The following is a 27774-nucleotide window of genomic DNA, read 5'->3' on the forward strand; positions in this document are numbered from 1 at the left end:
TACTAGAAATGTTTTCTTTCTTCAGTGGGTGCATGGTTTGAAATTCATATATGTAGGTTACTAATTTAAGGGTGGTGAGACACAGCAACTACATGATATTTTAAAAAGTTTATGGTGTCCAGCTTAAAGATTTTAGTGATATCTGGAAGAAATGAATAATGAAAATAATAATAATAAAAATAACAATAACAATAACAATAACAATAACCTCATCCATTTGCCACTCAAATAAACTTTTCTCCTTGCAGGAAAATCTGGAGAAGAACAATAACCCTCCTAAAGAAAAACACTCCTTGAGAGGAGGAGTACTGCCCTTGAAAGGGTTTATTTGACTTGCGTTTCCTTCATATGTTTACAGAAGTCATGTACTGGGTAGTGTACATTCATGCAGTGCTTGGGTCAGGGTTTAGCTATGTAATTTTCCGTCACACAAAGCGTTTGGTAGTTTGGCACTTACTAAAAGCAAAATATCGCTGATGCAGTTTAGGAGACTTTAAACACAAAATACTGATAAATGAAAGTTACTATTAGAGTGCTAGAATCAACCTGTTCATTCACATGATCTTCCAGGATTGCATTGAGAAGAGGATAGTGTTCACTTCATTTTCATGAAAAAAATATTCATTGATTAAGATAACATTTGAACTGTAACCATTTAAAACAGTTTCCAATTACATATTTACTGAAGTGATTAATGTAAATAACTTTCCTGAAGCACACAATTGTGAAACACGACACCAAACAGCTCCTGTATTATAGAGTTCAGCATTGTTGAAATCAAGTAAATGCTAACTGACATAATGAGGAGAGTGCCAAACACTGAGACATTGGTAAAACTAGTAATCACCAAATTAAGGGACACAAACAGTATGGTGCCTCTGTGGCATGCCAAAAATAATAGATAATAGATCAATTAAAAATGCTGAATGCATTGTCTTGGTTGATTAAAAATCTGCTTATTTTGGGTAGAATGAGATGCAGATTGTAATGCAGATTTTCAATAATATATAGTAGCTAACCAGTATTTTTCCTATACATAACAAATTAAGGTCAGTTAGACATATTTTACACTACAAGCCTTTTAATATACAGGACTAGAAAAGGCAACTATATTGGATCAGATTTTCTTGCTAAATGGTCAACTGGTCATAAAATCAACAAAGTTTTCCAACAAAGTATGGTGCTAATATTCACAAGCGGTTGTTAAAATGTACGAGCTGCACACAGTCGTAAATGCGATTGAAATTCATAGATTTGGGAAAGTGGCCTCAATAGTTTTAGCTGATAGTTGCTGCCTAACATGCATCATTGAAATGAAAGCAGTAGTCTACAAAAGCAGATCCACGGGTTCGTGTGAGCTTATAAGAGTCAGAAAGATATCCAGTGTGAAATGTGCCATGTCATGACCCTGGCGTTAAGGCTTGGAGGGATCGGTTACAGGCTTATTGGTGAGCTGCATATACACACGTAGGTTAGCGTCACGTCCTTACGTCTCAAATGAGTTGCAATGATACATGAGAACTCCATCAGGCAAACTAGCCGTGGGGTTTGGAGAGGCCTTTTCTCCCTTTGCAGTTTCAATTTAATCAGCCCAGTAACTCACCACAGTGAACTCACTCCTGACACCTACCATCAACCCCCAGGCCAAGGAGCTTAACATCAGAACTCGACCTTTCCTCACTGACCAAGAAAATAAGCTTCTCACTGTTGGGCTGGTTTTAAAATATTCAGCATTTGTCTGACAGTAAAAATGTAAATAAATTATTCCTGGATAAAATACCCTATGAAACATTAGTGTCAACTACAGTTAAACAGCCAGCATGCCATACCATGAGAGAAACGGTGGAGCCAGTAGTATGCCAGGTCCACACCCAGGAAGACCAGCCACCAGGTCCATGGTGAATCCCAGGGGAGCTCCAGCAACCGGTAGTTGTTCCAGATGTAGATATAACTAGATAACTCCAGACTCCTCACAAAAAGCCTGAAAAAAAATTTTTCTCCCATATTTATTTTGCACTGACCCATGCACTATTTCTGTAATTTCAACTGTTGATCTATGAGCAGTCATAGCTTTGACGGATACACTGTACAATGTGCTATCTGTAAGCAATTTTCACAGACAGGTGCATGCTCTTTAAAAGCATGCTCTGGGTAGGTCCAGAGGATTTTTCTCACAGCACTGTGGCCAAGAAATTGAGCCTTGAATGCAGACAAAGGGATACAGATCAAACATGAAAGCCCCTTTAAAGCATTTTAAAATAAACTGTCAACTGACAAGAGCTTGAAATGAAATCTGTCTCTGACACAGGTGCAAGACTGAGCGAGTGAAGTGCAAATTGACTCATCACATTCAGTAACCTAGACGCAGCCATGAACTGCTGCATTTCCTTCATTTGCTTCCCCTTTGCCGATACATTCATTGAGCACTTTATTCACTATTTATTAGACTTCTGCTGCTGTAGAGATATCCACTTAGAGGTTTGTAATGTGTGGTTATTTGCATTACTGTCACCTTCCTGTCAGCTTCGACCAGTCTGACCCTTATCCACTGACCTCTCTCATTAACAAGACATTGTTGATCACAGAACTGCTGCTCACTGGATGTATTTTTTTATTTTTTCACACCATTCTCTGCAAACTGTCTGCAAAAAGAGGCTGTTGTGTGTAAAAAATCCCAAGAGATTCTGAGATACTACCGTATCTGCCACCAATAACCACTGAAGCGGAGTGACATATCTTCCTTATTTTCTTACTTAGTATGTGGTGTATAGCTGTACCAGGAAAAAAATTCACTTACAACGGTATTCTGGACAGAAAGCCAGCTGACACAGAGGTGACTCCATCATTGATTCTAATGATGAGGCTTCCAGTCTTTGCCCAGCCCAACACCAACTCCAGTATCAGCATTCCCAGGAAAACAGGTGTGGCCTACCAAGTACAGCAGAAACAAAAGCAATGGATATTTAGGGATTTAATTTATTCTCAGCACAAACTATAACAGAGAACAGTCCCCTCAGCCATTTTTCATTGCACAGTGACATATATTTACTCCAAAATATACAGTAGCCATGGCTGTTTGACTTGGAATCAAAGCAAGTAAATGTAAAATAAAATGTTCCTTTCCAAATTGAGACATATGGAGTGTCCCTTGCTGTTCCAGCTTCTGAGGAGAAAAACAGGTTAAACAATAATGCTACAGACCTGGAAATTAATGATACAATATCTGCACTAAATAGAACGCCACATAACCCTTGTGTTATGTGTCAAAGGTAGTATTGGATAACAAATATTTACTGTCTGTGTCAGCTAAGGCCATTTCTTATCTCAGCTAAATCATAGGCATTACTTTACAATGGATGGTACTAGCATTCCTTTAACATAAACAAATTTGGTAATATATATGAAGCCACAAATTAACCAAGAAATACTGAGATGAACTGATTCACAACAAAGCAGTAACAGGGAAACCAACCAACTCCAAAACACAGGAGGCAGTATGTTGGATCTATTTAACATTTTTTCCATACGGTTATGATTGAAACATATTGTATGTGTCTGACAATACATGCAGGTACATGACCCACTGCCTAAACTAATGCACGTCAGAGTGTCCATCTGCTCTGACCTCAGCCCTGATCACATGTCCACACTGGAGGGGAGTCGTGACTGGAATGCTAAGAATGACCACAAGGCACGGAGTAGATCTGCAGGTGGAACAGGAAGTGTCTGTACCGGGGCAGGGACCACAGGGGAGTGCTGATCACACGCAACACAGCCACATCTGGTAAAGAAGGGGAGCAAACACACAGCTCCAGTGTGCGATCACTCACCTTCCAGACCACAGAAGACCTCTTTGGATTTTTACCATAAAATACCCTTTCCTTTCCTGAGCTTCATTTTAAAACTCAGACCTGTCCACATTTATATTTCACATTTTGGCACTTCTCCCCAATAATAGTCTTGCAAAAATTTAAGCAAGTTGATAGGGGAAAAGAAACTGACACCCACTGAAAGCATTAACGATTGGTTTATTTCCCCTATTTCACTTTCTGTCCTCCAACCATTTACAATACGCTGTCCCACAATGGTTTAAGCTGCATGGTAGTTTTCTCAAAACAAATAGAAAAATTAAAGCAATTGCTTTTTTGCAAAAGCCGGACCATGCCTTAGGCTTAGAAAATTGCCAAGATATCCTTGAATATTTTTATATAAATCTCTAGTTTATAGACTTGGACCTTGCTGGGCAAACAGCAACATTTGTAGAGCAGATGTTTGCTTTCCTCTAAGCAGTGTAAAGATTTTCTCGGAGAAAAAAAACTACAACTGAAAATCACACAAAGAGACATTCATAGGCTTTTCCCTTTAGAGTAATTTAAATGCCTTACTCTAGGAAAGTATAAAGAGCAGTTCATTTTGTGTATTAATACAGAACGTCTTGTATTGAAATTGTTAGGATTTATTTAATGCTTTATAACCTTCATGACTTCTCACCATCCATCAACCACCTATTACCCTAGCCAAACACGTCTGAATGATATAGATGCAGGTGTGCTTTATGTGAATTAAACAGATATATATAGATAGATATATTCTATAAGAAATCAACATTTATTTTCACAACATTTTTAATTAATGTTGTAAATTTAAATGTATCCCAATTTGCTAATTTATGACCCTCTGTTAAAATGTGAGTGGTTTACTTCAAATAACAGACGTGTTGTCTTTAAACAGTCCACCCAATCTTGTATAATTTGTTATAAACATTTATTTGGCTGGTTTGCGAGCCCGGGCAAGATCTGAATGGGTGATTGCAATTGGTGGGAAAACATAAATGAAAACAATTTATGTTTTGGCTGATCCAATTAATCTGACTAAAGTCTGTAAAAGCAGTAAAGAATTCAGCAATCAAGATGCTGTGGGTAATTTTACATTTCTACTGAAACTACATTTTGCTTTCTTGAAAAGCTATTTTCATAAGATACAGTTAAAATTAAAATGTTACAGCGCGCTCCAGAATTATCGGAAAGTAATCATTACATTACATTACATAAAAGGCATTTAGCAGACTCTCTTATCCAGAGCAAGGCACAATGAACCCAGGAACAAGTACGTTCAGGACCCTAGAGGAAAGTACAGTTCCGAATCCTAGGATGATCACATAGATACAAATTGAACCCTGGAAAAGTACATCAACTTATCAACTAGCATACCACGGTTGGCAGCTAGAGCCTTGATAAGTATGCACAAAAGGTGCTGTAAACTAAAAAATAATGCTCAGCACAGCTGTTGGCTTCTTGAGCAAGGCCCTTGTCCCCTGCTTAGTCTAATCAACTGTACACCACTTTGGATAAAAGTGCCAGCTAAATAACTGTAATGTAATGTACACTCACTGAACATGCTATGCTAGACTTTTATTTATTTATTGGTGCTCCGCTGCTCCAGCCTATCCACTTAGATGTCTGACATGTTGTGTGTTCAGAGATGCTCTTCTGCATACCACCATTTTTTAAATTATTTTTTTGTGATTATTTGATAAGAATAAGAATATGCAAAGAATAGCCTACTTCTTTGCTACTACATAAGAATACAGTTATTTACATAAACTTTGTTTTCTAACATGTGTGCTTTATTAATGATTTAATGGAATCAACCAAAATCTAGAAATATATTTTCTGTGAAAGACAGGTTTCACAATTGTTGGCATGTGTTTTTATTAATGATCAGTTGAAAGCTGAAATGACGAAGTCGTGAAAAAGCCGTCACAGTTGTCACAGAAAGAAATGTCACAGTGTGGGCAACGCTCAGAGAAGACTGGCCATCCTCTTATGACTCAGTTCTAAACGCAATCACGTACACATTTTTTTTTACCTGTAAACTATGTTATTAGGCTATTGTCCACTCTTAATCCCTTGCCAGCAGCCATAGACACTTAGCCCACGAGAGATAGATAATCATAGGATAGCCTTGTTATGGCATTTCTACACAATACGATTACATTGGCACTGGACAGTTACAGTCTATTCACTTAAAGTGAACTTAGATTCGAAACAAAAACAATTCAAGCTCCTCCGGTTTCCCTCACCTTATCGACGTAGTCGGGGACTTCGTCAATATGCTGGAAGGATGTTTCATTTGGGGTGACCAGATAGAACATCGTACGAACGACATGATTTAAAGTGCTTGCAGGAGTTTCCACCACCGTGGCCATTATGACTCAGGACTCAATCAGACGCATGTGTTTTGTATCCTACTTTTATATCGCTATGTCGGTTGCAAATGCTGGACCGGGTAAGTCCGCCGTAAAATGTTCCCACGGTCAGACGTAAATAATACACGATTGCACCAGCTGGGCGTAGCCCTACACCGTACACCTGGATGGTAATTAAATGCCTCCTGGGTAGGCGTAAGTGAAACCTTTCGACAAGGTAACGCTCTTTGCAAAAGGAAAAGACTAGAGAATATTTAGAGACCGGACAAATTCTTTCGATATAGCATATGAGTTGCTTGCAAGCTTTAGTTTCAGTACAATTGAGTTGTTTGAATAACAGACATAGATGTCATCTCAATTTAGAGCTTGTCTCTGACCAGGACGGTGCGCCCTCTCCGGCATTGCAGTTGCTAATTTTCAGAATACAGTAAGGATATGATTAATGTCAACAAATAAAGTAGTAGTCATAGCATTGTCTACGCTACAGCATACTGCAGCTGCGCCTACTCATAGTTTTAGATGGTGAAGCAGGTGTAAATAGGCTAGTTTACACCACAACGGGCGTAGCTACGACCGACATAACAGTTCATACCAACTCTTTTTACGTCCATCTGGTGCAACCGGCCCTGAAGTAGTAAATCTGGAACCCTGGACTTGAGATCAAAGTTCAGTGTAAGTGCACATAGCGTCCATTTATCTCGATGATCCATGCATTTTACACCATCTCAAACTTCATAACTTAAAGAACAACAGCTGACAACAAACACAAATAATTTTTAGACAGATGAAATCAAACCATATTGATTTAGCGTATGTTATTATACCCAGGAAATACCCACATTTTTCTAATTAGGTGAAAATAAATTGTATGTGCTCGTGCTCATGAGCTTACAACCCAATTTTAATGGGTCCCCACAGGTGTTGGGTAGCGTAGCCTACAGTACAGGACAATAAGAGAAAGAATGGCCAATCAGGGCCTCTCTATGCTCTTGCAGTGATTTACTAAAGGCAGCCTTTCTTATTAGACTGACAGATAGATAGATACAGTAGATAGATGCACCCCAGATGCAAAACCAAAAAATATGAGATTATTTTTTAAGTAAATATACTTGAAGAATTATTTTTTAAATTCCCAAATGCTAGCCATTTAAGCGGCTGGCGTAAAAAAGCACATGTGAACATATTTTGTGTAGGCCTGCATATTCCTGCATATCTCCCAGAGACATACCAGTTGTGAATAACAATTAGGCCTCAGGGTATCATAGGTCATTGTACATTAGCCATCAACACCTAGCCAACTGCTGAAGATTATACTTAATCATTATTTTGGAAAAGTAGGTCGGTACTGAAATACAGTGTGGAAAAGCATTTAGGTTGCAATGTTATTTTTGGCTTTGCACCTTATTAGAACAATATTGCTTTTCCTGCTAAAGGAAAGCATTTCTCAAATGGATCAAGGTGGTGTAATCATCTGTGATCTGAAGTAGCATGGTTTATAACAATGTCTAGAGGTTTTTAAAACAGGAAGACTGATCAACATTTTTTTTTTTTTTCATTTTGATTATAGATTTGATCTCACACCACTCAAAAGATGGTGAAGATCCGAAGATAGTGTGGCTGTCCCTGGAAATAGTGAGGAAGTAGAATATGCTTTTATATTTAACTGATATTGCCATGTACCATTTTGCATATAAAACATAAATAAAGTAGTAGAAGTACATGGCTGCACACTTATTTTAAGAGCTGTAATATCAGAAATCTACTGTTTGTCCATTATTTTGAGTGAACCACATTAATCTGGTTTTACTAAATATAGAAACTAAAATGTTTTGGCCTCAGCCCTCAGCATTTTCATCGAGAAGGTTTCTTTTTAGGTTTCTGAAACACCAGAGATCTGTTTATAAAAATAGTAAATTTACTTGCAGTTCAAGTAAATGCAAATTCAAGTTTAGTTTTCAGTTTAGCTTGAAAGCAAATACCTATGGAAGCCTCCATTCAGTAATCAGAAGGTATTAAATCACCAACTGTTATGATATGAAAAATGATCTTTTAACATTGTGAGAGTAGCCAAAAAAACAGCTAAATGAATTAGAATGCATTCTCACACCAGTCACAGAAGGATCAAGCCTTGACATTATTTTAAATGTAAATTTGCAATTACGTATGGTTCATTTGGAGTGACTTTTGGCAGGACCTACAATTTTGCCTTGAGGAAAATATAGTGTATAGTGTAGTGAGCAGCCTCCTCATTTCCATAATGATTAATTCATATCCTGTAGACTCAGTTCAAACTATGGGCATAATTTGAAATCAAGATCCATGTGGATCTGCACTATTGTACATTTTCTGCAAGCGGTTGTTAGGTATGGTTTAAGAATATGTAATTCATTAAGTAGAGTAACAACTTTATTTAATCTGAAAAGCATTTAATATGGTACTCTTTTGCATAACTTGTTTCATGTTTGTTTCATTTAAAAATGTGAATATTCAGGCCACTGAATCACACAGTCAACCTAGCAACATACAAGCAATGTTTATTATTGTGTGGGTGTTATATTCTAAATAGGGAACTGTTGTTAGCGTGTAGATAAGGAAAGAAAAAATACTGAGAACTATTTACAGAATATTAGCTGAACAAGTATTTGATTCTCCTGCACGTTTGATTTCATCATAGTTCGATTTCATCGTAACTTTCAACACATACAGTAGAAACCAATATAGGCAAGTGTTCAACAGTGCAAACAAAAGCATATGGCTGCCAATTGTCTTTGCAAGACACAAAATGTGGAATGTTCACAACACTTTGGCCGATTAAAATTTGTCTTAACATATCTCAGAGGTCTTTTGCAGAAGAACAAAGATTCAAAACTTTTTTGGAAACTTCATCATATTTTAAGTGTGCATCTTCTATTTGATATTTTCAAAATAAGGTATTTGGTTTGAAAAAGGTTTACCAGTTGTGTTTCATTTCTATCTGAAGTTTCCTTAAATTTAATGTGAATCTTTGTTTTATTGAAAAACCTTGTAACTCGAGTAGCACATATCATTTTTGTACATTTATACATGTGTATGTATCTTTTCACTAATGTCATCCTTACTCATCAACACATGAGCTATGAGCAATCAGCTATCATAACACCAATCATTTAGAAGACATATTCTTTCCTGAGTGAGGAGGCGGAGTCTGTTCTGTGAGGGCATGGCCTGCCATCAATCATAAGTGAGCGTGGTCCGAGCTCTGATCGCTGTCGTGACTGTCCTCATTGACCAGGGAGTCTGCAGAGTGGTGAAGTCCCGCAATGCCAGAGAACTCTGACGGCAGTAGTGTCCCCTTTTTAACATTGACCAGTTCTTTTTCCCGCGCGACTGCCCCTTGCTGCCCGCCTTTCACACGTTTCCACTTCATCCTTCTGTTCTGAAACCAAACCTTCACCTGCAAAGGAAACAAAGAAACCAATATGATGGGCAAATAAACATCTCTTCAGTAGAGTACTTCAGAATTACTAAAAATCCAGATAAGTTGAATTGGTTAGAGACTGTCACTGCAGGTATGCAGTGTTCCAAGTGTTATCAATAAGCTCCTGTTTACATTTATATCCAATACGGTCAACAGATCGAATTCTTCTATTTTTCAGATATCTGTGGTTACCGATTAACACTAGCTTTTGATTTCCTTACAGATTCATTGATTTCCTTTTCTGTGTTCAAACTGAGATCGCATTCATCTTAGTTGTTGCGCTTTGTTCCCTTCACCTTGACAACCCACTCAACAACAGGGACACCAGGAGAAAAAACATGCTGTAGTGTTTACATTCAGACTGGATACAAGCAGAATCTCCGTGATCCAATCTGGATTTGGACAGATCTGATCCATATCCAATGTCTTGCATTTAGACTGCAATCATCTAAAGTGAAAAGTTTTGGATTTGTCAAGATCTACTTCGCAAAAGAAGACAAGCGTAAACAAGGCCTAATTCTTTGGTTTAGAACAGCAGTAACACAGAAATCCCATGTGTGCTGTGTTTATGCCTCACTGTGAATACCGCTCATTGATATATTTTCATGTCAAACCTCTGGAATTATTACTCACACAAAACATGTCAGCAGCTCAACAACTATAATCAATGTCATGAAAACTTCATCAGGCAATCAACAAGGAAAACAGTGCTCATTATCTGCAAATTGCAAATGGCTTTTCCCTTTTGAACGTGGGAAATTGTATAAACTGTAAGGACGCCATATCAGGAAGCTTTGCATTTGGCAGCTATTTCTACATCAGCAATTATGTGCTGATGCATCAGTCACATCTGCTCTCCGCCATCAAGCTCGTCCTCCTTTCCCTTACTCGACAAGTTGTTTAGTATTTACGTCTCCCAGAATGATGATTAAGCTGTTGCTTAAAACAGCTGATGCGCACGGGGCCCGACTAGCACTGAGAAGCTTTCGACTGTGAGAAATCACCAAGGAGGGCTCCTCTCCCGGCTGGGTTTATTTTAAGGGCCGCCGTGCCGGGGGACCACCAATCACACCGTCAGGAAGTCCGTTTACGGCACAAACATTTGCTTTGCCTTTCGCCTGTGCCATCCACAGCATCGATTACAATGGATTATTTATTGGTGGGTCAGGGGTCAACTTGTTATCAGTAAAAGCAACTATCGAATATAATAAATATGATACTGTATATATTTATGGCGGTGGAGCCAATTAAAGATAAATATATTCCTTGACCCCATAGCAGGTATGAGAACATATTTATTTATGATAAAAGTGTATCACAATTTTTATTGAAAAATATCTTAACATTTTAATAGAAGCAACATACAATTCCTCTCATTATATTTACAATGACTCAACAAGCAAACAGCAACAGTGATACCAGAACAATAATGAGGAAATTTGGGTATGTTGTTCTTGCATTTGCATTTGTAAATTTGGAAGATTGGAAGATTGATTGGCAGTTTTAAATTCCCATAGGCATAGGTGTTGTATTACTACACAAGCTACTGAGCCACACACTGTCTTTACTATAAGAAGTGTGACCTTAAAATATATCTGCACGGTTGGCAATTCTCTCTCTCAGAGTGAAAGTGGAGTATGGGTATAGCATTGAGGTGGTTTTGGCAGAGTGATGTATCTACTGTAGCTACTTGCACATTCATTGCATTATGATATACTCCATGACATGAGGGCCATAAAGAGAAAATGACTCTCAGATGTTATATTTTCAGTAATGCCAGGACCTTCAAAGTTATAATTCAGATGAAATTGACATTTTATTTTATTTTTATTTTTTTGCATATATAGCATCATAAATAGCAATACCCAGTCTGTAGGCCAGTCTAATTTTTGCAACATCCCCCCATAAACCTGTGAGTGCTGCACGCAAGCATGTGATCTCTGAAACTCGTGTAGCCAGTTAATATCTTCTTTCCATTTCATTGTATTCCACCTCATGCAATGTGTCAGATACTACACAGCTGATGCCACTGGCACTAACAAATGACAAGTGCGGCCCATCTGACCAGCAGAGTCACTAGTGAGAAATAAGGCAAGAAACTGTAAGTGTGTTATGTGTAAATCCATGGGACTCCTCATCACTGCACCCTAAGTGCTTAAGCTAGGTGCTCCACCTCATGAGATGTTTTTGCCATGGGTTTTGAGTGTTCCATATACACACTGACTCAATTTAGTGCAAAAGAAACCATCATATGTGTCATCTCCTCAGACTGTACCATGGCTCTCCTGTGCCTCTTCAGCTATCATCTTTCTTTATTTTTGGATTTCATTTTGAGGTAATTATGTTACAGGTTTTCTGGAAATTGGTAATGGCATTTAATGTAGTGTACAATACACAATAGTTTGTTTGTGTAACTTGTAACTTAGTTATTCTTGGTGATATTATACTTTTGTGTTCCTCAGATCAACAACGATGTTCTCCATTTTGGTAAGTTACTATAGTGATGAGAACTTTTGCGAAGTGAATGTAATGTAAATGTCAGTGTAGAGCAGTAACAAGGCCAGCCAGTCAAACCAGTTGTCTGAAACTGAAAATTCTGAAACTACAAGATAAATCAGCTCCATATGCACAAACCACAATCACAAAATAGACTGATAATTATTTATTCAGTCCATTAACTTCATCTGATCTGTGTGATACCCTAGACCACAAGTAAATATGATGCCACTTAATGACTGTAATTTAGAACTGTGACAAACTTCTGGGAATCTCATTTCAAATCACCTGTCAACTTATCACCATGTCTGGCACAATCATTACAATGGGTCAAATTTACTCCTCTCTCTTTGCAGGCGAGCTGGCATAATTTCAGTAAAACATATATGCAAGTGTATCTTTCATAACCCACAGAAGCAAATGGAAATGCACAGAGAGGAATATATTAAGCGAAATTAGAAAGAACTGGTAAGACTATAGTGTTCTGGAGATTTTACACACAGAAGCACTTTGTTTACCTCTTCTCTGTGAGCTTCAACTTAAGTTTGGGCATAACCGTGTACTACACACTGGATAGAATTATTACTTTAGTTTAATAACAGTTTATTATACAACGGATAGGTCCGGTCCATTGTCTCTATTGGTCAGTTCCCATTTCACCCGTGCCAATATCCACGATATACGTACGGCTAAATGGAATCTTCACACATCTTTTAATATTACTCAGTGTTTGTAGATCACCATTCTCTACTTTGTAATCGAAATTAACCTTACGTTATCATCATCTTGCCGATAGTAGCCTGCCAAAGTAAAACAAAATGAGTGTCATTTGACCTTCTCGGGGCTTTGGAAAGGAGTAGGAACTAAAAAAAATACAACTTAGGCGACATCTTCGGATCGAAATACCAGCAAGACCACCAAACAACAGCGAAGCAAATGATGACTCATAACGACTCTATGAGCTATTTTAATAACTGCACGTTATCTGGAAGTGTCCCGATAAACGTCTACAACAAAAACAAATGACTAGCAAGCTAGTTAACGTTAATGCAGTGGGGATATATTACTGCAATAGTGTTGCTTAGCTAAGGTTAGTGCAGTGGGGATACATTATTCCTACTAACGTTAGTACCGTTGCTACGATAGTGGAGTGGGGGATACATTATTGCTGGCTGACGTTCACAATACTATTGCTTAGCAACAGATAAATTGCTGTTCAGCGGAATAATACATTTACCATAAAACATAGTTCCATTAAAAATACATTAATTAAAAAATGTCTTTCTTTAGTGAAATTTTGAAAGGTTAGTTTGGTAACCGTTGTATAAAAGCGTTATGGAACTCGAACCTGTGGTATTTCGTGGATATTGCCACAGCTAGGGAGGTAACGGCACTCCGCTTCACGTCGTGCCTAACCACCCCGCTAGGTGTGTGAATATCCATGATATACCACAGGTTCGAGTTCCATCACGCTTAATTATTATGCTGTCAAATTAGGAAATATTGCTTTATGCAGAGGAATGCAATCCCCTTAAAGCTATGTTACAAAAGAGAATGCATTTCCTAATATTTGATTAATACAATTAAATGATTCATTGTTAATGTTTTTTTAATTCTATGAAAACTATGAAAAAATTCTAAAGGATGCCCCTGAAGTTAATCTTTGCCGTTATTCAAAAAGTAATACAGAAACAGTCTTTTATTGATTTGTACATCATTCATCATGCCACAGCTAAACCTCAAAATATTCTTTATTTTTGCCCAATTATTAATACTTGCAATGGTTAAATTCAAACAGTGGCCTGTACTCAAGTAGCCAGAACATCATAGACGCACAGAGGCATAGGTTGAAAGGAACACTCAAGCTCGTAAAGTCTGTCTCCTATTTAATCTAACAGCAATGCACTGTCCAACACAAGTGCTTATTTTTATTTATTGCACAATAGCAAGTGTATTTATTTGTGCATACAAGTGCCCCCCTTTGAACATTTACTGAGACAATGTGTGGAGGACATTACAGCACATCGCATTGTATTATTTTGAGTCCTGAATCACAGTGTCAGGGGTCATTAATTTTGCATGTAGCTACTTATAGTCTGCCCTACACAAAGAAACTAATTTGTAAAAGGAGAGGGAGCGAAGGAAGTGACTTCCTAGACAACATTTCCTTTGCCTGTCTCCATTACTTGTCTATTACCTAACTGAAAGAATACTCAGAAACATCTGGAATATGACATTGCCTCCAGTCACAGCTGGAGCGGAATTGCACAGAAACTCAAAACAGCAGCTCACGAGTTTGGTAGCTACACCAGCATAATGAAAGTTGGAACCCTTATCAGCTGTTTTGGTTGCCTGCAAGCATTGTGTATGGCCTTTTGTGTTTCACAGTGGCCCTTAAACGTACAGTTTCATTTCCAAAATTAAATCAGTGTAGTTTTATCACTACAGATGAATGAATCTTCAAATATTTGGATGTGATGTTGAACTAATAAATGTATACATGCGTCTGACCAAGAGCTGCACATATTTTAAGGTTGGCCATTAATAATGGATTTGTACATTTTTAGATCAACCTGTGGGCAGAGGAGAGGATTTCAGTAATATAGGATGTGTCTTCTACTGTACCTGTCTTTCTGTGAGGTCAAGATTCACAGCTATCTCATAGCGCCTCAGCCTTGTCAAATAGTTGTGATGGGCAAACTCGGCCTCCAGTTCACGAATCTGTTCCTTGGTGAATGCTGTCCTCTCTTTTCTGGGTTTGCTGCTCACATCGGACTTATAGTTCCCATCCTGAGAATCTGAAATGAAAAACAGAACATTTTCCAGCCACTGAAAGCTAACAAAAAGGAAAGAAAAAGGAAAAAATTCTGTGATAAATGGCAGGTGAGACCAAAGCAGGAAACGGATCAGGTAGGTCAAACAATTGGGCTTGCCAATCACCTTTTATTGTACAGTATTGTTTATGCGGGCTGTACGAGGCTGGAAGGACCCAAGAGTGTCTCTGGCAGCTGTGTGCACACAATGGGCTGGCTCTATGCTTTGTAATGTTGACTTCAAACTACTCGTGGTTTTACTATGGAAGAAAGCAGCTTTGTACCATTTATAAAAATATGTTTCCTTCATTTATTTACCCACAAAATATTATAATGTGTCTCCTCTTCACTGTATTGCCAACTCTGAACAGCACGCAGTAGTCTTGCTCAGCAGGGTAGTTTCCGTCGATCCTTCCCATTTACACCCATTAAAGCACCAGTGCCTGGTATGTCCACCCAGAGATGTCTCTGGGGGTTTTTTTTACAAAGAAACACAACTCGAAGAACACAACGTAGAAACACTGTAAGCAGGTTGTTTTAAACACATTCATTTGCAAGTAGTTAATCTTTTGGAAAGGTACTTAAACAGCTGTAATTATTATTATTATTATTATTATTATTATTATTATTAGTAGTAGTAGTAGTAGTAGTAGTAGTAGTAGTAGTTGTAGTATTAGTTGTTGCTGTTGTAGTAGTAGTAGTAGTAGTAGTCATAATTACTTTAATTATGTTGCTCAACAAAAAGCGAGTAATGTCCCACACGGTGTTAAAACCTTCACATTCCTGGTCACCCCCTTGTTAGATGCAGCAGTGATCAGGGCTATTTGATTTAGCCTAAAGGATCGATTGTTTCTACTTTATTACTGTAAAAAACTAAAAACTTATTTTCCCCCAGCTTGCTTCTTCTGATCAGACTTTATGTTGTTTCTTTTTTCAGGGAAGCTTGAATTTTACATAGAAAACATTTCACTTAAAGGCTTCACTTTAAGGCTAAATCCATTTGTGACCATGTCTCAGAAATGTGTGCTAATCTAACTGCCAATCCCAAACTAAACTGTAGATGGGGTGGGGATAATGGGCCAAAAGACAATAGGCAGAAGACTCTCCATTGCCACGTCATTAACGGGAGAAATTGGGTCTGCTTATTAATCGCATCTCTGTTCTCTCTCTCGCTGAGAGAGCTTGCTTTAATTAAACGGTTCAGCTTTTTAACTTTAGAGGGACTTTAGGTCTGCAGTGGGAAATGTTGGTATAGGTAGTAAATGCAGATTTTATAAAGGGTTCTATAAAATGTAACAATGTATTTCCACAGCAATTCTTTACTTTTCACTGTCAATGTTTTGCATCATGTCAACATCCATCCATCCATCCATTATCTGAACCCGCTTATCCTGAACAGGGTCGCAGGGGGCTGGAGCCTATCCCAGCATACATTGGGCGAAAGGCAGGAATACACCCTGGACAGGTCGCCAGTCCACCGCAGGGCACACACACCATTCACTCACACACTCATACCTATGGGCAATTTAGACTCTCCAATCAGCCTAACATGCATGTCTTTAGACTGTGGGAGGAAACCAGAGTACCCGGAGGAAACCCACGCAAACACGGGGAGAACATGCAAACTCCGCACAGATAGGCCCTGGCCGACGGGGATTCGAACCCAGGACCTCCTTGCTGTGAGGCGGCAGTGCTACCCACTGCACCATCCGTGCCGCCTAGATCATATCAACATGTTTGTCAAAATAATATGATATGCTTTATATTTTGTGCCTCAATAAAGGTAGGCTTAGTTTAAGTTATTTTATTCATAAAACTTGAATCACTGTTCATTTCCCATCAGATTCATTAGAAGGGAGTTTCAACAGTAATTGCTATACAACTATGCTATGTGTATGGTATTTATTTATCTTGGTATTTATTTTCTTATTTTCTTATTAGGTATTTATTCTCTCTCTCCCACTCTCACTCTCACTGTCTCAGCAAAAACAGACAACTTAAATCTGCTAGTTTTTTACTACAATTGAAATGAGCCAATACTTTAATTGACCCTCTGGTAAACATTGACATTGTTTAAGAATAAAAATAACGTGCCCAGCCACTGGAATCCAATGTAGTGTATGCTTGAAAGAGTCCACAGCTTTACAAGGCAGCCACTGCACCACAGCAATTAGGTCTCTGGTGTGACTTTCATCCTTCCACAAAAAAAGAAGTCTGCAAGAAAAATGCTGCACTCAGATTGGGCTCCTCCTCACAGAAGGCCAATCATAGGTCATCTCACACACATTGTGTGCTAGTTTTAATTATGTAAAAGGGGTGACATTAGCTCAGGCGGTTAGAGCAGTTGTCGATCCCGCCCTGGGTGTGTCGAAGTATCCCTGAGCAAGGCACCTGACCCTCAAATGCTCCTGACAAGCTGGTTGGTGCCTTGCATGGCTGCCAATCGTCGTTGGTGTGTGTGTCTGAATTGGTGAATGTGAAGTAGGGGCGGCCGGTAGCGTAGTGGTTAAGGTAACTGACTGGGACACACGAGGTCGGTGGTTCTAATCCCGGTGTAGCCACAATAAGATCCGCACAGCCGTTGGGCCCTTGAGCAAGGCCCTTAACCCTGCATTGCTCCAGGGGAGGATTGTCCCCTGCTTAGTCTAATCAACTGTACGTCGCTCTGGATAAGAGCGTCTACCAAATGCCAATAATGTAAAGTATCAATTGTACAGAGCTTTGGATAAAGGCACTATATAAATGCCAACCATTTTAATGAGTCTCCTCCATGTACACTCACTGAGCACATTATTAGGAACTTTTATTATTATTCATGGGATTATCTAATCAGCCAATCGTGTGGCAGCACCTGAGATTTTCACACACACCAGCCTCTAGAGTTCATAGAGAATGGTGTGAAAAACGTATTTGGGCAGAAACACATTGATTATGAGAGAGGTCAGAGGAGAAGGACCAGACTGGTCGAAGCTGAGAGGACAGTTATGCAAATAAAGAGCATCTCTGAACACACCACGCATCACACCTCTTAAGTGGATAGGCTACAGCAGCAGAAGACTTAATAAGTCTAAAAAAATAGAATAACATCTTCACTGAGTGTCTGTACAGTATAATTATATGTGACATAATTTATAACTTTGCATTGCATAACATTGCATTGCCATCTCTTATCCAGAGAAAGTGCAATATCACCAAGATGATACAAAAGGCCCATTAAAATTAACCAAAGAAACAAACCATTAGTGTTGTGATGTACATCCATTTGGGAGACCAAACTGCTACTGTGTCAGAATTTTCATTCATAATACAATTTGGTTTAAAATACTGGGTATACTTATATATTGGGAGAGTCAATGGTGTTCCATAAGCAGCCATTGCATCCTCGGGAAACTGTTATGCAAACCTGACATAGACTGCTGGTGGTTGGATGGGTGGGAAAGAATTCTGGGCCAGTAGGTGGCGCTCTTCCTTCTAAACTATGTATCTAATGTCCCTGCACTGTGATGAGACACTATGCTATAGAAGGTGCTGTCCTCTGGATTAGATGTTAAACCAAGGTCCTGCCTCACTATCGTCATTAAGGTCCCATGATCATTTTCAAAATAACGTCATCATCGCAAAAGCTAACCAAGTCTTCAATTGACCTATCTGGTTAAAAAAACATATTCATAATTTATTTTTCTGCTAACACCAGACACTGACTAATGTAATGTGTTGTACAAAAAGTCTCAATAAAACATAAAATACATTTATTGCTAATTATATTGTCAGAGTTCATGAGAAATTGCTTTGCATTTAGACTGAATATGAATCTGAGCCCATTTCTACAAAAACAATGAATTGTAGTTCAATAATACTGCTGGCAGGTAAGGTTTTCACTATTAATTACATAAGTGTGGTGTAAGCGCGCCCTGTTTAAATGGAAGCTGTGGGAGTTGACAGGTCTCTTGTATAATAGAGCTGCCGAGTTTCAGTTGGGAGGGCTGGTTGGAGTTGCCCATCAGAGATTGGGCTTTTATCCAATATCAGGTCAGCAAAAATCCATGTGCTTGCAAGAACAGAATCTGTGCACATTTTGGTCACGAAACAGTGCTTCTAACCATCCACTGGAAAAGTTGAGACAATTTTCACATCAACCAAGCGTCCTATAGTCAAATGACAGAAATGCATTAAAAATTAACAAATTAAATTTGAATGCAAACTTGAATATTTTAAAACCATATCGATCGCAGTATTACCACATGATTTTTAAAATCCTATCATAGTAATAATTTCATGTCTATCCATGTTAGGCGCTGTGCATCAGCATGAATCCCAGCCTGCCCTGCTGCTCCCTGTCCACACAGTGTTCTCAGCACCGCCCTACAGCTGGACCCCTCCCTGCCCCAACCGCGCCAAACTGTGGCGTGTTCAACACGCATTTACTGCACACTGAAACAGAGAGAGGGATTCAGGTCTAAACACACCTCTAACAACATGGTGTTTCTGAAGAGACGGGGGAGACAGAGCTCACTGGAGGGACAGAGAGCACTAGCGGTCAAAGCCAGAAGCTCTCTGGACTCAGTGGATACACATGCAATGTGCTGTGAGGAGAAGAGGGCGGAGGCCTCTTATTGTTCCTTTTAAAATGGTCAATTTCCAATGAAACTTCGTTCTTCCCAGAAAAACAAATGGAGGCAAAATTACTAACAGCAACATTTTATAATATACCAGCAATAAACCATGTAGGATTTTAAGGATGTGTACACTATTCAACTGTAGAATGCTGGACTTGTTTCTCAGAAACAATACATGCAGGTGAGGTAGTTCTCTTAAAGCATGTGAACAGGCTGTTTTAGGCCTTGGGGAAACAGTCCCTTCTAATGGTATTGCTTGGTTTGGAAAATTTCAAAAAAGCTTGCTCTGGCCAGGCAAAATAATCAAGATGTCAGCATATTGTGAAACCAATGTTGATACAAGAAATTTTTCATTTTTTCTGATGAGGCATTATTGTATACATGCTTAAGCTCACGTTTTTACTCCAGATGGAGGAGCAAAACCATCCACACGAAATGATCAAATTGCAATATTTGGACAACTGATTACACCAACACCAACAAAAATCAATGAGAGCAATGACTAGGCTACTAAAAGCATGAAGTAAATATACAACAAACATATCTAGAAACAAGTAAATACTTTGCCCAACTGAAATATTTATTTAACAGGGACAACATGCTATATGTACACAGGCATGATTTACCAAATCAATGTTTTATTTAAACTACCTAATCACAGAACCAGATTCTTCATTTCTGCTGTGCTATGAAGGACACCTTGTCCAAAATTGTATCAGTATTATGCATACTAATACTTACATAAAATTACAAGCCTAAATAATATTTAAGTAAAATTCAAGTGCAACTGAAGTGCAGCAATGGAAGTACTGCATGCCATCAAACTGATGGTTGTGCTTTTGCTTAAGACCCCTTTTTCAACTTTGAGCTGCCAAGTTTAAACTCCCAAGTCTGCAGGAGAGCTTCAGTGGACCAATCCTGAAAATGTGTTGATAACCAAAACATTTTAAATCAATCACAGTTTTATAGCGAAAAATAAAGTGCCATCCATCACTTTGAAGAATTTCGTTTTTATTTGAACAAGTGGCCAGCAGATTTGGTTCATGTTCTGTGCAATATTGCACTAAAAGTTCAGTCATTTCATACTTGAATGAAACAATCCCTTTGTGAAGTTTGCATGTCATGGTTCCAGTTTATCTCAGCAAGACTGTTCTGAACTAAATGTGAATGTTTAAATGTAAACGTTAGTGTTGAAGACAGAATTGGATACACATTAAGCATTGTTTTTTTTTCTATTGCAAACTGGAAGGAGCAAAGCTCAGGGATATGCTGAATAGCTATTTTCCAAGCAGACCACCTTTGCAGAATTGCCTCTCAACAGCTCTAAAAACATGACATGTCTTTCCATTAGCTTAGATAAAAATGCATTTTATTTTTACCTTAGTAATATGTCATTGCATAGTAAACAACTATCCCGCTTTGCCTATGCAATGACCTGTTTATAACAGATAATTATATTCTAAAATATATGTTCGCAAATGTCACATCGAGAAAAGCATATTAATTGATTTGCTGCACTGGCAAATAAATAAATACATAAATAAACAATGAAGCATTATGTTTTGACCTTATTAAATAATTTACTCCAATGTAGAACCCAGTATGCAATTTTTTTTTTTTTTTATCTGTAAAAATTGTATTACAGAGAATACGTACAAAGTAAATATGAAACGTGTTCAGTCTTGTACTCTTACAGCGAACATTGTAGCATCCGATAAAATGACAAAACATATCACTGTGCTGTCATATCATGTGGTAAATACACCAGCATGACATTACAGATCAGCTTATCATTCAAGGTTTAGGTGTCATTTTTATATCCACAGTGAAAGGATATTTAACGGATATATAGAAACAGATTATCTGGACTGGGGGTGACCTTAACATATGTTTGGTCCATGGTGACCAGGCACACTGACATTACATTTTACCGAAGAAATAATTTCCAATCATCTCGATTTATATTTTAAAAAATGTCCGAAAATGTAAAACGTTGCTTTCATATTTCAGTTATATTTCAAAATTGAAATGTGCTAAATTGCAAAAGTACAATTTCTCTATGAAACACAGATTATATCTAAGTAAAAATGAAGACCTGTGTTTGACTGTTTAATATCAAGATGGATTTACTCCAGTCTCCAGTGTGGATAGCACTCAAACATGATACAGAAATGCCAAATCCCAAATACCTTTATGTCCAGTTTGTAGACGTATGCATGGTTTTGTGAATTTACAGGTAAATAGTATTGAAAAAAATGTAGCTATTAACTAACTGTTTAATCTGACACGCTATGACTGCCTTACTATGTTTGGCTATGTTTGGCTTTCCCAGCAACAGTCTTTTTTGTTTTCCTATCATTATATCAAAATAAAGTTTTTTTGCATTGTAGTAGAAGAGATATAAATTCAATTTATTCAAATAAATACTTGTTTTAAAAATGTTGATATGGAATACTATGGGAGTATGAGTGATATGAAAAATATATCATAGTTTTATCATGATATCAAAGATTGTATAATAACAAATTCTATATTTAAATGAAAATATAAATATTTGTTATATCAAAGTAAATAAGCATATACATTGGGTGGCTATTAGCATTGTAGTTTTATCATTTTTTATTAATTATTCGATTATTTATGAAAGATAAAAGGCGTAAAAGTGTATTCATTCTTTGTAAAAAAAGAAGTTTTATTTCTGATTAAACGTAGGTGAATAAATACAGCATGATAAAACAAGTTTACATTTCTACATTTTTCTACATTTACATTTAATTTCAGCACTACATAATTATATAAGATCTGTGCCATAAATAATTCTACATTTCCTTCCTGAGAAGTCGATATCTTGAGGGATACAGAGAGTACACAATCTTTTTAAGATGCTGGTATACTTTTTCACCAGCCATGACATTAATTTTTTCCAGATCGTTGTGCTTTCTGCGGTTTAAAAGGCGTAGAACTGAAACACATGCCATTCAAAAGGCCAGAGGGGTGATGCCACACAAAGTTTGAGTCTTGCCTCCGCTCCTTGTCCTGTGCTGGCCAACTTAATTGCTTTCCGCACATGCGAGGAAAAAATCTGAGCCGTATTTCCGAAGATATTACGCTGCAATTCCCCAACGCCTAAGCCAGATTTGCTAAATAAAAGCGCAGTCGCCCCCCGGTCCCTCATAAAAATATCAAAAGCCCAAATAATTATGAGTTGCACTGATACAACTAATCAAAATTGAGCTAATAGCAAAAGCGTAAAGCTTTGAATACACATTCTCAGCCGACAGTGAATTTTACTTCAGTTATTTCGAACACAAATTATATTTTTCGTTGAATAATTCGATAAAAGCATTTTCTATTGTAATTCATACAGAAAAAAATATAATTTATTCTTCTGAATATATTTGACTAATATTAGTTACAATATGGACATTTTACAGTCAGAAGTCTGCGTTTGTTGACGTCGTGCGAGTGTTGACACACAGAGTTAGCGCGCAGGCTCTGTCCCGTTCTTACCTGAGCTGTCACTTTTCCTCTTGCCGCTGCGTTTCTCCGCCTCGGCAGGGGACAGCGCCTGCCGCCCAAAGTCCCCGGGAACGCAGGACGCCCCCGTGGGGGTGCTGGCCCCCAGGCTGGGGGTGCTGGCACAGAGGCTGGGGCCACCGGGGCCCAGGTCGGGGGAGGCGCTGGCGGGGGTGGGGAGGCAGAGGCTGTGGCGGGCGCTGGCGGGCGAGGGCGAGGGCATGGGCGGAATGTGCCAGCCGTGTTGGTGCTGCGGTGGGGGGTGCTGGTGCTGCTGTGCGAGGTGGCCCCGGTGGTGCTGCCCACCGAACAGGCCCTCGTCGCCCGGGTAACCCACGATGCAGGAGGACGAGGCGCCCGCCAGGTCGGGGTAGGAGATGTGGTCGGAGCGGCCGTGCAGCGTCTGCGCGAAGGCGGGATGCAGGGCCTGCGCAGACGCGTGGGGGCTGCGCAGGCAGCCGAAGAGTGTGTGATCCATGGCGCGCGACGCGGGCCCCTTCCACAACGCTCGCAACCGCACGAACGAAAACAAACACACGAGCGCCGCTCACGCACAAAACAGAGGAAAGAAAGAGAGAAAGAAAGAACTGATGATCCAAGTCACAGCACTCCTCCTGTTCACCTCATATACCCAACTCTCCTTTTTCCCCACTAAAAAAAAAAAAGGACTAAGTGAATTCAAAACTTTTCTGTGTGTTGAAAGGGAGCTCCTGCGGTAATCCTGAGCATGCGGACTGTTGCCAGGCGGCGCAGGGTAAACACTGAGCCCCAGATAAGCCTCTGAGGAGATTCTCAGATGACAGGACAGGAGACGGAGGCCAGTGCGAGGGAAAGGTGCTTCCAAGGAGCAGCTCTGAGGGGGGAGCCAGTGCAGGGACGTTATAAATAGGCTGTAACGTGAGAGGGAGGCTGGGTCACAGACTCTGCGCTACTGACCGCATGCAAACCATCGCCCTCCAGAAAGCAGCGCACAATAAATCTCAACTATTAAAATGGCTTTGCCTCAGGAAAGCATGCAATTTATTTTGGACTCAGACTATTTGACCCCTGGTAACACTTTTTTTCCCCCCAAGAAAACTATTGCATCAGTTCAAGGATTTGCAATAAGTGCAGCAGTAGCATGGGGAGTTGTTTAATACTGTGTGGCACTTCATGTGGTGATGTGTTTGCTTCTTAAGTAAATTGAAGTGATTTCTTCCCAGCAATTCTACTTTCAAGATCTTGTATATAATTGATTGATGATTTTTCTTTTCTTCACTTTATATTATTAGCATGCACAGCTCATAAAGGTTGATTCACTTACAGTACGTTCGTGATTTTTCAGAACAAGTATATTCGCTGTGCTTAAAGTTGTTTTGGTTTCCTTTTATGGGATCAAAAGTATTAAAAAAAATTAGTTTCTAACAAAGGGGGTGTGCTCATGACGTACAGCGAGTGAAATTTGATGGCATCTCATTGTTTTTACTTTTGTCGATGAAGGTGTTGCGAAATAATTGCTGTATTCTCAAGCAGGCTATACTGTAGCTTCTCTGAACTGTGAGAGGCGAAGCAGGCTGAGATGTGCCCTTTCATAAGGCCTAGAATTAAAACTCTTTCTGTTTTCCACCCATAGGCCGGTTGAAATGGAGGTAGAAATGTGTGTAATAAATATCACTTGGTTTTGGGAGCACAGGTAAGCGTGTTTCCATTCTCTTATTATGCAGCATTTTGTCCCTGCACTTCGTGGTAAGACATTTTCACTGTGCTGATAGAACTTGAGTCAGAAAGCCACATCAAAAAGAATGACATTTCTATGGAGACTCTCAGGTGTGCAGAGATCCTGTCCTGTGCAGTCATTACAGGCCAGTAATGCGCTCCTCTTTCCTGAGTAAAGCCTGGCTGTTCTGGTGCCACCTGCATGCAGGGCGATGCGTGACCGCCCTGGACTCCTTCATCAGGGAGAGCCTCCTCAGCCTTGTTACTCCAGCACACACAGGGCACCTGCACACTGCCTGGAACAGAATATAAATGAGCCGCAGTGAACTGCAGGTTAGAGGATGAGATAAGAGAGGAAACGGGCCTGCAACTACAACAAAGCTCCAAAGCTCAGAACTGCAGAATGAAGGAAAAGTTATAAGACTTTGTAGCGATACGCATTCACATATGAGCTTGTACCCACACACTGTAGCTGTGGATTGCATAATCATTTTCAGTTGAACAAAAACAGTACAACTGTGAAAAAGAAGAAGAAGAAGAAGAAGAAGAAGAGGAGGAGGAAGAAGAAGAAGAAATGTAATATTTCTAGTTTTGAAGGAGAAACATGTATTGTACGGCCCTTTTCAATAATGGTTTAAAAATGCACACCATTTAAACATTTGAAAATGACCAATACATTTTGTTATTGTCACCATTACATTGTTCACTACAGTGTTTAAATTCCACCATGTAATCTGACTAATTTCTATTTGAGCTACAGTCTGCCAGAATTAATTTTTTCTAAATGCAGGAAAATACATATTTTATTTTGCTGGAATAAATCAAAAGAGTGCAAAGGAACAGTTTTAACAGATGTCTGTATTTATTCCAATTCATGAATATATTTTAAATCTGAACATGCTGCACCTCCGAGGTGACATATTTTATTTTTATTTTTGAGCATTTAGTTGTTTCTTATTTCTATTTATTTCATTCGTTTTGTTTGCATTATTTGATTTCTGTTAACCCTCCTTTTATGTTTGGGGTCAATTTGACCCCACTCAGGGTTTTACATTTCTTAAAAACCAGTTAACCCTTTTTTCATTTTGATAATGTAAGATTTCTCTAATTTTCTATTTTGGAGGGATTAAATAGTAAAAATTCAACAAACATGCTAAGTGCTGTACCAACTTGGTGTATAAATGTGTTGTACAGTGTTATTTTGACCCTTATTGTTATTTGTAACTGTATAAAATGTAAGAAAATATAACCCATTTTATTTTTTCTCTGATTTCTTTGTGAATGATTCTGGTGGCACTTTCCCATACAGGTGCCAAACTTTCACTTTCTGTTCCTTTGGCTCTAAAATTCTCACAGATTTTTCATATTCATAGATTAAAGGCTAGTAACCTGGGAGACAATAAGAAGGCGACACGCTATGTGTCAAAATTGTTCTATTACAATATTTTGTGCTTATTAAAACTGTTGGGCTCAATTTGACCCCAAATAAAGTAAAACCGGTCATAAAATCTTAACATGATAGGAGGGTTAATTGTATTTATATGTTCTGGGCATGGCTGATGTATTAAAGGCATTTGTGAAATTGTGGAGACGGTTGTCTCACTGTGAAGGAGTCACTCTGGGCCTGAATGGATGGCCTCAGCGCCCACTCAGTCCTGCTGCTCCCATTAAAGCCCTACGGACGGCTGCTGGGGTATACCACATGTATGGAGCCTGCCTGAGAAAGGAAATTAAATACATTTTGAAGGAAATTGCTTTAGCAGATACAGGGGTGGCTGTCTTGGGCGTCACGGCCAGCCCAGTGCTGCAGGATCCTACACTGAGCGCACCACATCTGAGACTCCCAGGCAAACTCTGCTGTTTACCTTTCAAATTAGGCCAATTAGCAGCAGAGTAAAGTTATATGTTTATCTAGCCCTTTTTCGCTCCATATTAATACACATGAGGTTTCATTCTTTCAGCATTTCATTCCCCGGCAGTGCCCTGTGGCGCGGACAGCTTCATGAATCCGGCTCCTGTAGACCCCTCGCCCCTGAGCCGAAAGCCCTAATCCCTGGCAGCGCTGGGCCGTTACGAAAAAGACTGGGCGCAGGAGCTGCACCCAGATTTCCGTGAGTATTTTTAACCGTGCGCCCCCCCCTCGCAGGTCCCCGTTTGCGGCGATTGAGGCAGGGAGTGTGTTTTCACTGCATGTGCAAAGCGTAGCTCTTTTTTTATTTTGTGTGGCGGGCGGTGAGGCTGGTCCAGGTCTTTGGACGCTGAGCAGACCTGCAGGTTTCCACCAGCCTGTCTCTGTCAATCAGCCCGGGAGCAGCCGGACTGGGGTCCGGACTGGGGTCCGACGGCGGGGAGAGCAGGGAAGTCTGAGCTGGGACCTGGGGATTCACAACACTGCCAAGAGACTTACTGTGCAGATTAACAGGCATTAATATAAATATCATCTTAATACACAAGGCCTTGCTTGTTCTACTTACCTTAAAACGCATGACAATGTTTCCAGCTGAGCGGGGATATTTAAAAAATATATATTTCAAAATAGGAGCATTGCCTCACTTGTAAGCATCATGCTGCTTGCAAGCTCTTCACTTTCCATCTAGCATTTTATTGTTTCATATCAGTTGGATCGCCAACCATCAAAGAATCATGAACAACAGAGAAAGATACAGTTGTAGCTTCTGTAGCTTCTAACAATTATTTTAGACAGGAAACCCAGAACGAAAGATAACACTCGAGAACCTTTAAACGTAAATATAAAAATTGTACAGGGCAATGTTACTCTTTAAAAATGTTTGATTTATTGTGTTGCACAACTAGTTGTAGAAAGAAAGTAGAAAAAGCTGTGAAGTAGTGTTTCATTTACAACTTAATATGTGGCTTCAAAAGATTTCAATTTGTTCTGAGCCGAAAGTTTCGGAAGTACAGGTATTCCTATTCAAACAGTCTTATACAAACATGTCATTTTTAAGAATATTC

At 39.1% G+C, this 27774-nt stretch overlaps 2 protein-coding genes across 3 annotated transcripts in view; both read right to left on the bottom strand.

Annotated features, from left to right (window-relative positions):
* Window positions 1-6222, bottom strand: part of agmo (alkylglycerol monooxygenase) — a 43234-nt gene extending 37012 nt beyond the window's left edge. For both annotated transcript variants that reach the window (XM_061222965.1, XM_061222973.1), the window contains exons 1-3: window positions 6083-6222; window positions 2798-2928; window positions 1830-1981 (exon numbers count right to left, since the gene is read on the bottom strand). In XM_061222965.1, coding sequence (XP_061078949.1) covers window positions 1830-1981; window positions 2798-2928; window positions 6083-6208 — 409 coding nt within the window. In that variant the 5' untranslated portion in view covers window positions 6209-6222. The remainder of the gene's footprint in view (window positions 1-1829; window positions 1982-2797; window positions 2929-6082) is intronic.
* Window positions 6223-9416: 3194 nt separating this feature from the next.
* On the bottom strand, window positions 9417-23866 carry meox2a (mesenchyme homeobox 2a). Its single transcript, XM_061222984.1, has 3 exons — window positions 23101-23866; window positions 14787-14959; window positions 9417-9641 (listed from the first exon to the last, which is right to left on the bottom strand). The coding sequence occupies exons 1-3, from the start codon at window positions 23582-23584 to the stop codon at window positions 9423-9425; spliced, it is 876 nt and encodes a 291-aa protein (XP_061078968.1). The 5' UTR covers window positions 23585-23866; the 3' UTR covers window positions 9417-9422.
* Window positions 23867-27774: the final 3908 nt, after the last annotated feature.

The sequence above is a fragment of the Conger conger genome, chromosome 1, assembly GCF_963514075.1.
Source record: "Conger conger chromosome 1, fConCon1.1, whole genome shotgun sequence".
Taxonomy (NCBI): domain Eukaryota; kingdom Metazoa; phylum Chordata; class Actinopteri; order Anguilliformes; family Congridae; genus Conger; species Conger conger.